Source organism: Osmia bicornis, chromosome 10, assembly GCF_907164935.1.
Source record: "Osmia bicornis bicornis chromosome 10, iOsmBic2.1, whole genome shotgun sequence".
Taxonomy (NCBI): domain Eukaryota; kingdom Metazoa; phylum Arthropoda; class Insecta; order Hymenoptera; family Megachilidae; genus Osmia; species Osmia bicornis.
In genome coordinates, this window is record NC_060225.1 from 8,837,285 (window position 1) to 8,855,217 (window position 17,933).

The 17,933-nt window shown below is 35.2% G+C and overlaps 2 protein-coding genes across 2 annotated transcripts; one reads left to right on the plus strand and one right to left on the minus strand.

The window, feature by feature from the left end:
• The first annotated feature begins 103 nt into the window (after positions 1-103).
• On the plus strand, positions 104-17,868 carry LOC114876273 (piwi-like protein Siwi). The gene is made up of 17 exons (XM_046287582.1): positions 104-510; positions 4,594-4,913; positions 7,147-7,217; positions 7,311-7,563; positions 7,637-7,765; positions 7,853-8,126; positions 8,200-9,135; positions 13,466-13,654; positions 13,891-13,920; positions 14,170-14,260; positions 14,327-14,434; positions 14,500-14,708; positions 14,787-14,972; positions 15,030-15,200; positions 15,268-15,547; positions 15,626-15,981; positions 16,062-17,868. Exons 2-17 carry the CDS (start codon positions 4,720-4,722, stop codon positions 17,109-17,111), a joined length of 4,527 nt encoding a protein of 1,508 aa, XP_046143538.1. The 5' UTR covers positions 104-510; positions 4,594-4,719; the 3' UTR covers positions 17,112-17,868.
• On the minus strand, positions 9,155-12,735 carry LOC114876294 (HEAT repeat-containing protein 3). Its single transcript, XM_029187593.2, has 6 exons — positions 11,841-12,735; positions 11,510-11,770; positions 10,492-11,441; positions 10,134-10,416; positions 9,892-10,065; positions 9,155-9,834 (listed from the first exon to the last, which is right to left on the minus strand). The coding sequence occupies exons 1-6, from the start codon at positions 11,982-11,984 to the stop codon at positions 9,724-9,726; spliced, it is 1,923 nt and encodes a 640-aa protein (XP_029043426.2). The 5' UTR covers positions 11,985-12,735; the 3' UTR covers positions 9,155-9,723.
• Positions 17,869-17,933: the final 65 nt, after the last annotated feature.

Genomic DNA, 17,933 nt, shown 5'->3' on the forward strand with positions numbered 1-17,933 from the left:
GCAGATTTGTTTAACTATAGATTCATTTAACACAGTTTTTATAAATTACATTAGTCATTAGGGTCTTATTTGTTTCTTAATTCTAACTTAATTATATTTTTAGGCATGCGACGAAGATATACTCGTTTAAATCAGCCGCCATGTATTGACCAATCGTATGCGTGGGACACAAGGCGCACGAAGAGGCGCGAAGTTCGCCGCACCGTTCGAAAGTGCCCGAAGTTTGTCGAAGAAGGCCGATCGTGAACGCAACTCACCACCGTCCATCACAGTCGCCCGGCAAACTCCGTTGTGGTAAGACCGTTTCTCGTTTCTCGCGAACAATGATGCATGCTGTATTTCGGTGCTATTTGTGTTTTTTATCCTAATATCCGGGCAGTGTAAGAAATAGTGTGTGTTGAGGACGTGTAAACTTGGAAAATCTTGGACACGGCTGATCGTCGAATAAAATTGGATCTTCGCACCTGTTTCATACACCATAGCAACCCGTCATTATTCATACAGACTTACGTAAGTCTTATAACTTTATCCGTATCAGATATTATCGTTACTATTATTTTAGAAAGACAATAAATTATTTTTATTGCGTTGTACAGAAAAATTTCGGCTCGCAGGTGTCGAATTGACAACTCGATGACATAGCATTGCGCGTCTCGCGACAATCGATAGTTCGATCGAATCATTTTAAATCGCAAAAGTGTACACCTTACAAGCGTCGCGTATAAAAGGACAGTTTAAAGCAATTGTATAAGTTGCAAAACGGATAAATTGCATGGATAATGTAAGGACAGAACTGTACCCGATGCGTAGCTCACGTAGGAATCTCATTGTCACCTAATATACTATAATATCGTGTATTCTTTGAAGTGGATACATTCGATGATAAACACTTTTATCATGGCGTCACTGGTTCATTCTGCTATGTAAATCTATGTGTTTCAGATGTGTATCAGATGGTATCGGAAGTCGTAAAGATAACGAAACGTATCAAAGAAGAAAATTTATGAAAGAAAAAAAAACAGGCGAGTTTTTTTGAATCAACCAACTGTGTTCACACGTTAATAGCTCCAAGTGGATGAAGACGAACAATTTCTGAGTTATTTCTTTTTTTTGTTCATGTAGCTACAATACGTAGATAGTGTTCATAGCATAACTAGTGCACGATCATTTCGAGCTGCGATTCACTGACCTACATGACGACGCGTATAATAATTTAGCCGGACACGTTTCGGGTTCCGTTGATCCTATGACCTTTTTCAGCGTGCTTTCGTTTGGTCGGTTTCTTTCGTTTATGCGGGATCCGTTCGCGGATAAACAATTGACAGTAAGCGTTATTTTTGTCGCGATGATTACTGTTGTATTTCTTGCGATTACTGCATAGCCGGAAACACTGGTGACGTGTTGATAAGAATATTTAGCATCGAACGATTGATCGTTATATGTCAGTATTCTTTTTTCTATTCTTTAATTTGTAAACGCGATTTTATGTGTACTAAGATTTCCAAATGATGAATTTACAAATTGTAAAATTTTAGAAGTTCCAAACTTAAAGTTCTGAAATTTGGAAATCTAAAGCTTTAGAATTTTCTTTTTATCGTCCTTTCGTGTTCGACTGTAATTATGGAAGTATCGATTAGCGCTTGCCGTGCATTGCCACGGAAAGCAGAATCGTAAAATCTAAGAACCCACCAGCAGGGTATCCTTAGACGTTGTACCTTGCGGCGCCTATTTCGCGGTAACTCGTGCCGCAAAGCCGAGTCACAGATGCCAGGTTCTCAAACTATTAAAACGGATTTCTTGTAATCGTTATCACAGCTGGAACAGTGGTAGCGATCTGAAATACAGATGGATTTTCTAGCTCTATTAATGACCGTATCCGATAGTTTAATTCGAGACGATTTCGAGAGTTCCCCCGTTTAAATGGAAGGACAACTTAGACAAAGTCAAGTTCATTTGTGACTGATTTACATCAAAGTTTAGCTCGACTTACCTTGCGCCATGTGATCTCGAATTATAGAGTATTATGATTTACAAATTTTAGATTTAATTTTAGATTCTTAGCTTACAAATTTGAAATTTAAAAATCCTCAGCTTGTAGATTTCAAATTTGATTCCTGGTACACCTTGCATAAATTTATTATTCAGTTGTAAGGCGTCCGGTCAAAATTTTCTGCATATATTCGCGAAATTTGCATGAAATCCCCGCACGAAATCTATACAGTTGGACATTGACAAAAGGTTGTTCCAGTTACGTGACACGCGAAACTGAAATTCTGATCGATAAATCTCAACCGCGGTTTTAACTTACCATATTTATATTGGTCATTGAGTTTCATGAGATCATGCCCCTATTTACACGTCGTCAACGTGTTATTATTATTATATTACTGAAAAGAAGAAAATTGTAAGAAAATTTTGAACGAAAAATTTCACCCGTTTCTTTTTCTCTGTTCTCTAGGAATATCGGAGTACTATTTAAAGAAAAAATGTATCGAGTCTGAGGATCCATCGCGCTGTTTCGGTCAAGATCCTAAAAATACTTGGCTGAATTCTCTCCGGTATCTGTGTTTCTGGGTGAAAGCCAGAGAACAGTCCGATTCGCTGTGACATCGGTAAATCGTCTGAAAGAGTCCTCTTTTTTTCTCTCTCTCTCTTTCTTTGTCTGTAGACTTTCGACTTTGTCCCTAAACATTTCATAAACTTGTTGTACACACTGTGTACATTGAGTCATTGAAACGCACCGAGTGTTATAGTAGCCTGTTTCAAGAATAGAAAAATGCATTCAGGCGCGTTGTAATCGTATAAGATAAGAATTTCGTTGACTGGTTTCTTTCTTTGTAGACATATATATCTGAGATTTTTTTTTAACGATATGCTTAATGGTTATTATAAAAGATTATAAATGTATGCGTCAGATACGTTATGTATCTAGAGAGATACTTGGTGAGATTCCTCTTGTGAAACATCTAGTATTCTTCAGCTCTGTTGTTTTAAAACTGTAAATAATGCTTGTACGTGAAAACGAGTCGATTTCGTAACGTCGTTAGTTTCTTTGCATGACTTGGAAGTTTTGAACGTGGAATATGAAAGTTTAACACTTGAAGATCTGTAAACTTGGTACGTAACTTTGAAATCAGTAGATTCTCAGTCTGAAAATTTAAAATTTAAACCCTACGAGTTTAGATTCTATAAATTTGCAATTTCTCGGCTAACGTTTTATCTTAATTACTGCTGAGCATTGCAAATTTATTCCTCGAAGTATCTTCTAACGATAAGGAAACGTTCTCTGTGTTTCATTGTAGTCAGAGTTGCGTGTGAAACAGTTCCTTTAATTAGCGAGGTGCGCTGGCCTTCTCGGCAATTAGTACTCTGTATACAAAACATAAAAAAAGATTATAAAAAATGAAAGAAAGCATTGTATTGTATTTGAAGAAAATCATCAAACTCGAGCGTCGATTTTATAATGCTTTGGCTATTTTCAACTTTGCAAACACCGGACAATTGTGGATCTAGTCGCTCCAAAGCAAACACTGTCCGGTTATAATTCTTCGTTAAAGATTGTCCAAGCACAATTGTGATGCAAGTTCATCAACGAGTTCCAGATCAGAAACGAACTGCCAGTGTAATGCGAGCTAATTGCGTTAATTGCGTTCGTTAGTCGCTCCTTGTCAGCATCCATACATGTGATACTTTTGTTCCACTATTAATAGTTAGCAAAGTCCACGAATAGTTGGGAATAAAATTTGTAATAGGCAATTCTCTGTAACGATCACCGTTCATTTATTAAACTTAAATCTCTTCTGACGCTTACTTAATTAATTGTTAGTTAATGAACGTTGCGAGGTACATTTTTAAATGAAGTTACAGAGGGTTGAATAATTTACTTCTACGCGATGATTCAATTGAAAAGATTAAAAGTCAGCGTACTCGATTAATTCAGAATATTTCTGGAGAGATCGCAGCAAGTTCGTGTTAACCCAGTTAACAAGCCGTCTAATCCTAGATTACGAAAATAGAGAACGATATACCCTGGTTTACGTAATAGCTTGCTCGATGATGCATCTTAATTACTCGACACACGTAATTTCACATTGGCATACTCTTTCTTTCCACCGGTGTATTCAATTACACCAGCGGCTATATCGTTCCAGGGTAGAACGTTCTCTGGAACATTTGTTCTTGGCATATTCGTTTCCGTTCACCGGGTTAACGGCAGATGCGTACGTTTCCGTGCTGAATGAATTAACCGAGAACTTAATCGTTGTTCCGCGACCATTGGTACTCAATAATCGTCAATTGGCCATCGCAGGTCGTTTGATTTGATCCGACAATTGGTGCAACAAGACGACATGGGACGCGTGCGTCTAGCAATTATATCTCAAATCAAAATTATTTTTTCTTTTTCATTTATCAGTCGTCGTTGATTAGCTCTTCATTCAGCTTGCGAAATTATTTACTCGAGTGTAGCGCGAATCGATGAAAAATTATAGCGATTTCATCTTTTAAATTTAACGCCGTTTCTTCTAAATTTATTTCTGCGCCTTTCAAATGGACGAGGATGTAAAAATAACTCGATTCATTGTATATTTTCAGACGGACGCGGTGTCGCCAAGAGGATGACGATGAGGGATCGGTGAACCTTGTACTGACGTCGCGACGACGATATTACGTTGCTGCAGATCCAGATAAAATTCAAAAACTCCCCGAGGAAAGTGAAATATGTCGCGTTCGAGACGTCCAAGTGTATCCATCTACGATTATCCGGAACATTTGAATCCGTTCAACGATGAAATCACAAACGCGCAGCCTCAACTCTATCGCGATGGGAAAACGAAAGATTCTAAGCACAAGTTTTGGACATTTGGTAGAAGCAGGAAGAAGAGATCCAACAGTTTCTCTATTAAATCTACTTGGTAAATGTACATTGAAGAACGTTCCTTCGAATCTTGCTCATAAATTTAATAAATTAACTCCTTAGAATTTGTCTGAATATTGCTGTAGCAAGGATTTCTAAATCTCTTAATTTTATTAACAGCGATAAGTACTAAAATTTAAGAATCCTAAAATATAAAGGAGCCACGCCACATTTTTTGAGCTCCAGATTCTCCTTAGGGTGCTTTAAGTCAAGGAGTTAATTTATTTTGTTTATTGAGCTTAATCTGTGCTAGCAGCTTGCGACCGTTTGCATTAATAATCTTAAGTCATTGAGCATATTAGAAAACATATTCAAACATTTGAGGCAATCTGATAAATTTGGAAAGCTAACGCTACGAGTTTGTTGAACTTGAACTTATCACGGCAAAGGAAATGCACACGTGAATCGTACGCAGCTCTTACCTGCGTTTGGCTATCATCCAAACGACATAAATAAAGAGAACGTACCAGACGATCGACGTCAGGTCGAGTTCCGTTCGAAAGGTCTTTGGTGTTTCTATTTGAAGACACGTTTCACAGATCTTCCTGCGTAATTACTTCTTCGCATCCGATTCCGTCGAATTTGATTATTTTTGTACTAAAGCTAAAACAATCTCCTTAGAATCAATCGTTTGATTGTTAATTATCTATCGAAACAGTTGTACGTTCTAAGATAAATTCATTTTATTTCTCAACTTGAAGAGTTTATATATAGAAAAAATGTATGATATAATTCTTAATAGTATCTTAATGATAAAGTTACGCAATGAATGTTATCAATGATCCACGATATATCTATCAAGCAGAAAATAATTTGTCTAAAATATACGTCTATAATTTGATAAAACTGCGGGAATCTAAGCGAATTTTTTCTTTAAATAATGGAATAATACCAAGTATTCTGTAATGTGTCGAGCTTAAAAATAGTATGGTTATCAAATATTTCATAAATTTTCTAGAAATACTCTGCTGTAACAAGGCCATCGATCTTGGACAATTTTTCTCAGATCTTACGTGACCGTATCACCTTAATTTCACTTTTATAGAATTTATTTATGTTTGCAATGCATCGATACCGATCAGCTTTCCTAAATTTCATCAGATTGCATGCAATAATCAATGATTGTTTAAGTCGATATTTGTTAAATTTATTATAATACTGTCTGAAAAGCGTGTCTCTGCTCGTCGCACATTACGTGTCTCGATATTTGATCGATTTATCCAAACAAAACCGAGGCAAGGATGCGTCACATAATCATCCATAGATGGTCTGCTGACCTGTAGATAGTTTTTTTGATCCTCTTCTACGTAAGCCATTAATCATTTAACGCAGAGACAACGGTGATTACGTTGAAATATATCATACAAGAGGTTGAGATTTCTAATATTGACTTTTCCACCTCTTCGGATCAATCTATATCTCAAACATTTTGCTGTCTACTTTACTTTTATCAATTTATATCTATGATATCAAAAGTTTCACCATTCTGGATAAGCTTTATTCATTTGTAAAGCTCAACGTCGAATAACTTGAAACTTTCTAAAATCATTCGTAGAAATTTGAGGAAACTCGACGTTCGAGAGTTCTCGGTGAAATCTTCATTCTGCCGCAAGCGTATTTTCCGTAGAATGAAAGAGTTACGGTCTGATTGACGGTCGAAATGGATTATTGTACGAGTAATAATTAAGATTCAATTTACTCGTAATGCGGCGATGATGAGAACAGGAGAGAAAGATTGTTTTTAATATTTATAAATCGTTTTATTATTTATCTTATACGAGCGATGCTATTTATAAAGAGATCGATCTTATCAATCAGTGATGAAAAGATGATCACTGTATTTAATTTCTTATGACACTGGTTGGATCGATATTCTTGGCGTTGGATAAAATAAGAAAACGATGTCTCCTGACGTCAGTCGTTCGCGTCTATCATCTCATTTGTTACACACTGTTCAGTTACCTGTAATGTTTTCCTCGTTTATCGATACCATGCCTTGATGCTATGTTTTATTCCGTCGTTATCTCTGCGTCAGTCTTGATCCGAGATCAACCAGATGTTAGATCACAAATTGGTTCACGAATAGAATGGAGATCATGAGTCAGATGTTTGATCGAATTATTTGAAACAAGATTATACGGAATGAGAACCTTTTGCACTGTAGAATAACAATTCGGTAGATGTAAATTCACGTTAATTTCATTGTATTAATTGCTATTGATCGCTTTCAGGAATGGACTGTTCGGCAAACGGAAGGATGACAGATCAGAAGAGCTAGAGAAGAGGTCTACGATTACTACAGGTGATTAAAAAGGAAAATAAATATTTTTGATAATTTATAAGAGTAGAACCTTAGAGAGTAACAGGTTCTTTTATCATTAATTTCATTTTATAGTTTCGTCCACCTACAAACGGGAGCCTTTCACGAAACCAATAACAGCAGCCCGGGCGACGAAAGATCAACAAGAATTCGACGAAGCCCTTGGTACCTTGGCGAGACGAAGAAAATACACGCTGGATAATTCATCGTCGAGATACAGCTCGAGTTTGACCGTAAACGGTGATCCTGCGAGGATCTACGATGGCAGTCCGCAGGATACGACCACGTCCATCATGGGTGATCTCACTCCAAAGCCACCGGCAAGAAGGTGAATCCATCAGAAAGGATCAATTATCGTTTCAACTATTATCTTGTAATATAATATATGATTTGATGATTAGATTTGGTCAGGTGAGTCCAAAGCCGACTGATAAAATACCACCGTTGGACTACGAGGATAAGAGTCCAAAGGAGAATGGAAGTGTAACGCTTCGCGAGAAAACGCAGGAAAGCACGCCTGTACCACCTTTGTAAGAACTTAGGGCTTTTATAGAAATCTGTATTCTTTTTTCTTTTTTTATTCAACCGATGTAATGGAAAAGATTGTCACGTTTCAGGCGAAGATTCGGTAACAGATCATCGCAAAGGACAAATGCGAGTACCGTGGATTCAGAAGAGGAAGCGAGTCGATCGGGCGACGTCACGTTGTGTGACGAAAACGAAAATGTTCCCGAGGATTACGTGTTCAAGAGGTTTACTCAAGACGCGGTTAGGAAGTCGAATCTTTCGATAAACAGCTGTGTTTCCGTTGGTAGTACGATAAGCGTTTACGGTCGTAAGAAACGTAAAGCACCGCAGCCACCGCGTCGTACAGAAAAATTAGACACCGAGGTAAGCTCTAAAAGGATATTTCAAGAGACAAGATTTTTTAGATCCTGACTTTCATCTTCCTTATGTTGAATAGAAAGTTCCTGAAGTACCTAACGTAGAGCTTCAAATAGTTGAGCCAAGCGACATAGCGAGGGTTACTGAAAATATTGACGAGATGACGAAAAAGAGCCAAAGTTTGGACCAAGAAGAGGCTACTGATACTGAAAAGAAGACAACCGAAGGATCCACGACAGAGGATGAAATTAAATGTACGGAAAATAAAGGGAATATTGAAGATTCATGTAAAAAGGAAGAATGTACAGATGAGAATTGTGTAGAAAAGGAACAAACTGAACCGGAAAGCTCGACAAGGAAGGATCAAGAAGAAACGGATAAGGAGAATGCTGAGAAGAAAAACGAAGATGTTCACATTGAGTATCATAGAACTTCTCAAGAGAATGTTGAAATTATCAAAGACGTCGATCAAGTAAATTCGTCGTCTGAATTGGAAGATGTATGTCTCAGACGAAAGAGTTCTTCCGGCGCGTTGTCCAGAAGCGACAGCTTCTCGGTGAAGGATGAAATCGAGAAGATCGAGAAACAAATAAAAGCTCTCGAGACGAGAAACGCTTCTAGTGAGTCGTCGGATGAAAAGGATGCGAATGATTTGCATGAGAATACTAGGCAGTCGATTCAGGCGAATCGTAGACACTTCTTCCAGAATATGGTTGAAAATGAGAATGACAAAAGTGCAATTAAAATAGAATTTAAGGAATACCCTAGGGAACAGAAAGACATTCATGTGGTGAGATTAAACGAGTCGCCTGTTCCCGCAGTTGCGCCTAGAGATCCAGTAAAGGTGATCGAGCTTCATATTTCGGAACCTATTAAACAGAAGGCGAAGATACTCGAATCTGTGAACCCGATACCAAAACCGAGAAGACACAGCTCGTTGAATTTAAACGAATCGGAATCAAATGTGACATCAAACGACACGCAAAGAAGCCTTGAATCGACTCGAGGGAAGTCGGTTTAGAGCTTATGTTTTTAATTTTCAATTGTATAGAAGATTGTGCTATTGTTTCGGCATCGAAATTAAATGGAAAGATGGTACACCTTTATCTATTTTAGTCGAAACATTCTGCCAAGACTGTGCAGATATCGTGTACATGTGCCTTTATTTAACGTATAGTTTTTGTCGACCCTTTGAAGCACCATTGTCAATAACGATTATTATAAACGTATAATAATTCATTTTCAACGTACCTTCCTTTGTAGATACCTCAAAGGGTTAACAAACATAAGTATGCGTGTTATGTACTTGGAGCCTGCTTACAAAAGATGAAACTTTTATCGTGTCTGTCTCCAATTTATTTAGTCTTTCATTATTTATTGATGCAGAATAAAGTCTGAAAACTTTACTACCTTCATAATGTTCCTTCTGTACGAGAATCGTTGAAACATTTTAAGAATTGAAGACGATAGTTTTATTTATAAGATTTATTTATATATCTTTCTTTTGTTAGTATAGATAAAAATATTTTATACAATATATATATATAAAGCTTAAATATCATTGCAGTACATCCATGTACTAACATTGCATTAGAAAAACCGTCTAAATATTTTTCATTCGTTTTTCCTTATATTTTATAAACCTCGTGATATTGGTATTTACTGTAGACACTACTGCAACATTATCTCCTAAGGTTTTCCGTTGTTGTCGCATCTGTTTAAAAAAGAAATGATTACAAAGAGAGAAAAAGCATTCAAAGAAGTATCTTACCTTATTTTTAAATAGTGGCACTAGAGCTCGTAATTTTTCTAGCAACTCGATTTCACTTGCTGCTTTATCGGTATCATCTTCCGCGTATATGTCCATTATGGAATCTAAGCATTCTGCCATAACCCAGACTTTTGATTCATTCACACAAGTGTCTAGTAGAAATACAGATATATGCTGAAAAAGAAGTTACTCGTTATAAAAGATAAAAGATCAAATTTTAATACAAATTTGCAGATCATTACTTTAATTAGTTCACTCGCATCAGAAGTGTTATTCTTCATTAAAACCAAAGCTAAATTTCCTAATATTCGTAGCAAATTTACTCGGACATTAGGATCTTGGCATTGACGTTCTCCATTTAACATTGGTTGAATATCAGTTAATGTTAACTGATTAAAAACATTTATTTCTGCATCGGATAATCTTTCAAGGGCGGCCCTCATGGCTGCAGTAGCGGATTCTAACAATTCGGTGTCAGTTGGATTTGCATCTTTGAAAACAACTGTTCCAATATTATTCCACATTCTAAATTGAAAAATATTTTAATTAAGAGATTTTTAACATCATAGTTTAAAGAAAAAATGTTTATAAACATTTTACCTATATATATTTTCCGCACCACCAAGTGCATCAATTTCCAAACTTGACATTAGATTATTCAAACACAAATAAGCTCTGCAGTTTAATGTATGCATTTGCTTTAAAACAGCTTCTCCTTCGGCATTTTGTTCTAGTATTTCTACGGTATCTTTATCTACAGTTGAAGTTTTATCCCACACTTTCTTTAATATACTGCAATTATTGAAAACTTCGATTATTTCCAGTGGTAGTGTGAACGTGATTTTACTACGCGACTTATCATCCATACAAACGTCATCCACATCATCAGCTTCATGATCTGAATGATCTATACTGGAATCATCATCAACATTATTTTCTTGATCTTCAGTGCATAAATTAGCCAAAATTTCTAATGCTTGTTGCTGGGCACTTAAAACTTTTCTGCTTTCCTGTACTTTCTTCTTTGTTTTATCTGAGTAATCATTCTTTTGATGTGGTAAAATTGATGTTAAATTGGACAACAACTGTTTGCAATCAATGGAGAGTGTATTAGAAAGTGTATGTATCACTTTGCTGGCTATATTGGCTGAATTACTATCCATAAAGTTAATTATATTAATTATTAATCCACTGACAGCAGTTTTAAGATAAAGTACTTCTGTAATGGAATCACTCTTTGGATCCAGATCTAACAATTGAAAAATCGTGCTTTCACAACTTTGAAGTTTTTGAATAGCAGTGGGATTATCTTCAGACAAAGCCAATAAACATTGTACAGTAATTGTAGCAATTTCTATACCATAAATACTAATATCAAAAAATTTGGTTAAAATCGAAATAAGATCTGCTTCATTAGCAATTTTGACTGCAGATTCATTATATTCACATAAGGTCCATAATAATGTGACTGCTTGGATAAATGCATTCTCTTCATCTTTAAATTTACTTCTCTCACTCTGGTCAGTTTTTGGTTGCCATTCTGTATAATACTATGGATTATGAATCAATTATTATCTCCTATAATAACAAAGAATATACACCTAGTTTTCAGACTTACTTTCTGCAATAAGGTACATAAGGGAGTCATAATATCATCTTTTAATAAACTTGCATGTGCTTCTGTTTTTCCATTGTCTGCAATATGCCTTAAAGCACTAGCACTATATGCTCTTACAACTACATTTGGATCAATGAGTAGTGGTCCTATCATTTTAGCAATTTCATCTTTTGCAATCTGTGCAGCAAATGTTGAATCACAAGACATTGACTCCAATGTTTGCAATCCGCATAGTTTTTCTTCAACATTAGGAGACTGTACCTATAAGATCATTAATTTTATTAATGTAAAATTACAGTAGATAAGAACTTAATTTATAAAAGGAACTAACTTTTTCATATACTGTCTGTAAAGCAGGTCTTGAAACCGCGTTGACATCATACTCATCTTCTTCTGCTTCAAAATCCTTAACAGATAGAAGACCAGTAGGATTTTCTTTATGGGGTTTTGTTCTTTGCCTCTTCTGTTTTCCCATATTAACAATTTACAAATTTTCAATAGATATCTTTTTTCAACGCATTCCAAATAGGTTAGCTAATACCACGTGTTAGGTTGCTTGTCCTGTTTTTTCTTCTTTTATGTGATTGGTTGAAAATTTAAACCGCCCATTAGTATGGCAGAATATATTGACGAATCAGAAGAAAGTATTTCCTTCGGTCTTATCTTTAATGTATTTTGAAAATTTAAGTAGCAAGAAAGTACCCATAAACCCTTGCGTCCTATAAATGGTGGGAGGTTGCTCATGCGCTTTAAAAATTGCATGACCGTGTCTATTTTGATACTTATTAACAAATTCTTATCAACACATTTTTTAAACATATACAGTCAAAATGTAAAGATTCATACTATATTTTTATTAAATATATGTGTTACTTCGTTTTACGGTTGATGCGTTAGATTTGCGTGATATGGGAGCATGTTTTAGGAATACAAAAGTACTCAAGGGTATTCGAATTAAATACAGCACTGTAAAAGAGAAATAATATTCGCATGTTATTTTATAACGCATGCGTAATAGTATAGCTTGGGTAAACGAAATTTCATGCGTTTCGTCGAGAGGTGGGAGAGAAGTTGTGGTATACGTAGTTTTTGATTCAGTGTAGCAGGAGGTAGAAATAAATTTTTATACATCTAAATTTTCTTTTATACTGTAGTTAATAGTCAGTATTATTATTTTCATACCCAATCAGTTCAAAATTTTGTTAACACTGTAAAATACAGTCTTAAGTAAGTAATCTTTTTAATTTTATTACAAAACAAGTGTAGCTTTAATCTCAGTTTACTGGTTTTCGTTTTAATTCATCCATAGAAAGTAATTTGTAATTAAACTGTTCATTATTCATTTATTTGTTTATAATTAAAGAGAATCAGAAATCAATTTCTAAGAAATAATTATATGAAGTTTAAATTTCTTAGAAAGTGAGTGTATTATCAGCATATAAAATAAGTTATGTATTAACAAATTTTGTATCTTTCATACTAATTCTCTTTTTATATTGAAGACCATATAATATCGGTTTATCAATGTTAATTTTTGTAAATTATGTTATTTAATGTAAATTTTTGTATATTGATTGTATTCATTTTTATTTGTAATTTAACAACAATATGATACACTTGTGGGGAGAGGTAACGGTATTTAGATTATTGTTATTAGAAGGATTTTTTTTTTGTAAACACGTGGTTAACCTTGAATTGACCGGCGTTGTTTGTATCGAAACGTAATTACCTTGTTGCGGAATATATACTTGGTATTTTTTTTTTTTTTTTTTTCATCTAGTTCGTGGAATCCGTATAATCGTTGGATGTAAAAAACAAAATTTTCGAAGCATTATCAGTACTTTCATCTTGGAAAGGAATATATTTGACAAGATGAATAAAAAATCATTATCTTGATGTAGATAAAGTTAATGTAAATGTTCTAATTTTCATAAAACTTTTAGGGACAAAATATAGATCATGGCTGATCAAGGTAGAGGTAAGAGCCGTGGTCGTGCAAGAGGTCAAGATGATAAACGTTCACAGCCACGACCTCCCAGCCAATACCCTCAGCCTCAGGGTGCCTGGAGCCGTAGACCTGGACCTCAGCCACAACCAGGTCCATCTACACAAACACCGTACGCAAGACCGCCTCAACCACCACCGGTAAGTAAAAGTACATTAAGCAATGTTTGTGATGTACAATGTATCATAAATGCTTTATATTTTTAATATTATATTGTATTTAAAATAAAGATTATAGTTGATATGTTTTTTCCCTTATGTTTTCCTTATCTGTTTGAAAATGAATGAACAATGTATTTGTTGAGAGAAATAATTCTGATTTTAGTTTCAGTCAAAAAATTATGACTTATCATATTTTATTGTTTTTTTTTGTGTAGAGTTATTCCAAAGTAAAAGCTCCAGTAAAGGTTAGTGCTTATGTTTTTGTTTAACGTATTATAATCGTCCCACGTATTTATTATTTTTGTGAAATGTTGTATATTTGGAATACCATATCTTTTTTCAAATCCATACAAATTTCATGGAAATCAAATGTATTCACGTATATGTTTGTACATTTTCCTTTGATTCATCATATCATCTATATCATACTTTACATTTTAATTTAGACTCCTGTCATGGATTTTTGAAGTATTTGTATAATGTTAATGTCGTAGACTTCAGCACGTGCAGTAGAGCGTTTAGGACCTAGAGGTGATAGTGGTCCGGGATATTCAGGAGCAGAAGGTGGTGCTGAACCAATGGAAGGTAAGTCTAGAAAACTGTATTAAATTATGTGTTATAAATATTTTTGATACATAAATTCGTTTGTAGTTGGCGGAGGTGGTGATGTAGCGGTACTTGGACGTGGAGCTATGCGAGGTCGACGGCCATTACCTGTTGAAACATACACAAGACCATCGTCTCTAGTGACTAAAAAAGGTTAGCGTGTTAATAATGGTTATAAAATATATCAAATATACGTCTTGGATAAATATAATCTTTAGGTTCTACTGGAGGTGCGATACAACTGCAAGCTAATTTTTTCAAATTATTGGCCACGACTGATTGGTGTCTCTATCAGTATAGAGTTGATTTTGCGCCCGAGGAAGATCGTACCGTCGTACGAAAAGGTTTACTTAGACTTCATAGGGAAAAATTAGGAGCATACGTCTTCGATGGAACTGTTCTCTATTCAAGCAAACGCGCACAAGATGTAAAATCTTGTACTAAATCGGTTTTACACGACTAATACTTAAATAGATGTATGTTCATAAGATGTGTATGATTTTAGAAAGAAGAATTTTGGTCCGTACGAACATCAGACAATACAAAAGTCAGAATCACTATACGACTTGTTGGAGAAATGCAGAGAGCTGATCCGCAGTACCTTCAATTCTTTAATATAATAATGCGTAAATGTTTAGATCTGCTAAAACTTCAACTCGTTGGACGAGATTACTTCGACGCACGCAGCAAGGTAAATAATAAATTTATTATTTTAATGTACATTTACACAACTGCAATTACATTGTAGGTAGAAGTTCGTGAGTTTAGATTAGAACTTTGGCCTGGATATTTGACTTCGATAAGACAGCACGAGAACGATATTCTTATGTGTGCTGAAGTAACGCATAAAGTTATGCGGCAACAAACTCTGTTTGATATAATGAACGATTGTTATCAACAAAATTCTCGTGCCTGGAAGGTAAGAATATCAATTGATAACATATTTTAAATGTCAATTACAAACATGCATTAATATTTATTTTCAGGAATTGTTTGAAAAACAAGTTACCGGTCTTGTTGTTCTTACGGATTATAACAATAATACATATCGTATAAGTGATGTTGATTTTGACACGAATCCTTCATCAACGTTCAAATTAAGAAGCGGTGAAAGTATATCGTATAAAGATTATTATAAAAATAAATATCAGATCAGAATTAGGAATGACAGTCAACCAATGCTTGTCACGAGATTGAAACCAAGAGAGCGTCGTGCTGGTCAACCTGAAATGGTGTATCTTGTACCTGAATTGTGTCGTGCAACAGGTATGTTCGTGTTTCGAATTCGTATTATTTATATATATATATTGGATATATTGATTAATCAATGTATTTTTATCACAGGTTTAACTGATAGTATGAGAGAGAACTTTCACTTGATGCGTGCATTGGCCGAGCATACTCGGATTTCTCCTAAATTACGTATAACTAAGCTGATGGCTTTCAATAGACGACTTCGAAGTGAAGATGCAATATCTAAGGAACTTAGAGAATGGAACTTGCAACTTGATGATAAACTCGTTACCATACCTGCACGTTGTATACAACCAGAGAAAATTGTTCTTGGTGGTAAAAGAACTGTTACTGCGGGGCCGACCGCGGATTGGACGCGCGAATTGCACAATAAGGCATTGTTCAACCCTGCCAAATTAGCAAATTGGGTGATAATTCATATGGATCGTATGAGATCCGATGTCGAAGTAAGATATGTTTAAAATCGTACAAAATTAATCGGGATTGTTTCTTTCGTATGTTTCATATGTTTCATTGTGTTTTACAGAGATTCATTTCAACGCTTCAAGAATCAGCTCGTGGAATGGGTTGCAGATTTGAGCATCCCAGATTTTGGACCATCAATGACGATAGATCCAACACGTACTCCGATACTCTGGAAAGAATAATGAGCTCTTCTAATCCTGAATTAGTTTTCTGCGTAGTATCAAATAATCGAGCTGATCGTTATAGTGCCATAAAGAAGAAATGTATCATTGATCGGCCAGTTCCTTCGCAAGTTTTCCTTGCGAAAAATCTTAATTCTAAAGGTGTAAGATCAATCGCTACTAAAGTAGCGATCCAGTTGACATGCAAACTTGGGGGTGCCCCGTGGAGTATGGAGTTACCGCCAGTTAATTTAATGGTAGTCGGTTTCGATGTGTGCCATGATCCCAATGACAAAAGTCGCGACTACGGTGCTATGGTTGCATCTCTTGATAGAAGTTTAACGAGATATTTCAGCGCGGTAAGCGCACACACTACAGGGGAAGAACTCTCGAACGAGTTCTCCGTAAATCTTGCAAAGGCTTTAGCACGTTATAAAGAAGTAAACAATTGTTTACCTTCGCATATCCTGATTTATCGTGACGGTGTTGGCGAAGGCCAAGTTCCGTACGTACACAATCATGAGATAGTACAGATAAAATCAAAATTGGCTGGCGTCTATGGGGATACCACTATTAAAATGGCTTTTGTCATTGTTACAAAACGTATTAATACGCGGTTCTTTTATAACGGGGAGAACCCTCCACCAGGCACCGTAGTAGACGATATTGTAACGAACCCAATGAGGTACGATTTCTTCATCGTATCTCAAAATGTTCGACAAGGTACGGTAACGCCATGCGCGTACAATGTAATTGAAGATACAATTGGTTGGACAGCCGACCAGATCCAACGTGTGACATATAAACTATGTCACATGTATTATAATTGGTCAGGTACCGTGAGAGTACCTGCACCCTGTCAGTATGCTCATAAACTTGCCTTCATGGTAGCTCAATTTATACGTCGTCCGCCAGGCACACAAATGGAGACTTTATTGTACTATCTGTAATCATTTCTATGGTTTCTTTTTTGATACGTACAAACTAAAGTTAATTACTCAGATTACAGTATTACAGAGCTTATATTTGATTTGAAATGTCTCAGATACTTATACAAAGGTATAAGTATAAAAGTGATTTACAATACTTGTTAACCTTATAAAGTATATATACATATAAGTATTTTTTTAACTTTTTGTATTATTCAAGTACTATGTTTTTTTTTGTTTCCTTTTTCTAAAGGTATTAATTATCTTAAGATGTACGTAAGGTACTCAAACTAATTATTATTTAGACTATATTTTAATTTTTTCTCAAAATTTTTTGCTTGGAAGATGACTTAAGACACCAAAGTAACGAAAAAAATTATGTACTACAAGCGTTGTGATTTTACTGGATCTACCAGTATGAAATGTTGAAACTGATACCTGATTAATGAAGTAGACTGGCAAGATGGATGTTTATTTCAATTTTTATTTTTTTTTTTTATATAGACCTGTTGACTTAGCTTATTTTAAATAGTCTTGGATTACCATGAACGTTACTTAATATGTTTCCGAGTATTTGACATTGCAAGGTAATAAGACTTCGCTATAATTTCAATGATACATTTCATTCTGTTAATTCCCACATTGTGTTCCTTCAAAGTGATAGTGATAAGAGAGTTGTATGAAACATTCTGAAGCCAAACATAATACTACGTTTATATATCTTGTACATGAGAAATGTAAAATTTCGTTTTTAATAATTAAAATATTTTAAGAAGTTTGTTGAAGTTCAAATTGATGGAGCGGATGTTTCACCTCAGATGGCGCCTCCTGTAGATACCAACA

Bases quoted from the DNA above. Each gene is read 5' to 3' on its own strand.
- LOC114876294 (XM_029187593.2), bottom strand. From the start codon at position 11,984: ATGGGAAAACAGAAGAGGCAAAGAACAAAACCCCATAAAGAAAATCCT. The intron at 11,442-11,509 runs GTAAGTCTGAAA...CATAATCCATAG, and splicing joins TATGTACCTTATTGCAGAAA to TATTATACAGAATGGCAACC. The intron at 10,417-10,491 runs GTAAAATGTTTA...TTTTCAATTTAG, and splicing joins GGTGCGGAAAATATATATAG to AATGTGGAATAATATTGGAA.
- LOC114876273 (XM_046287582.1), top strand. From the start codon at position 4,720: ATGTCGCGTTCGAGACGTCCAAGTGTATCCATCTACGATTATCCGGAA. The intron at 8,127-8,199 runs GTAAGCTCTAAA...TATGTTGAATAG, and splicing joins CAGAAAAATTAGACACCGAG to AAAGTTCCTGAAGTACCTAA. The intron at 14,261-14,326 runs GTAAGTCTAGAA...ATTCGTTTGTAG, and splicing joins TGGTGCTGAACCAATGGAAG to TTGGCGGAGGTGGTGATGTA.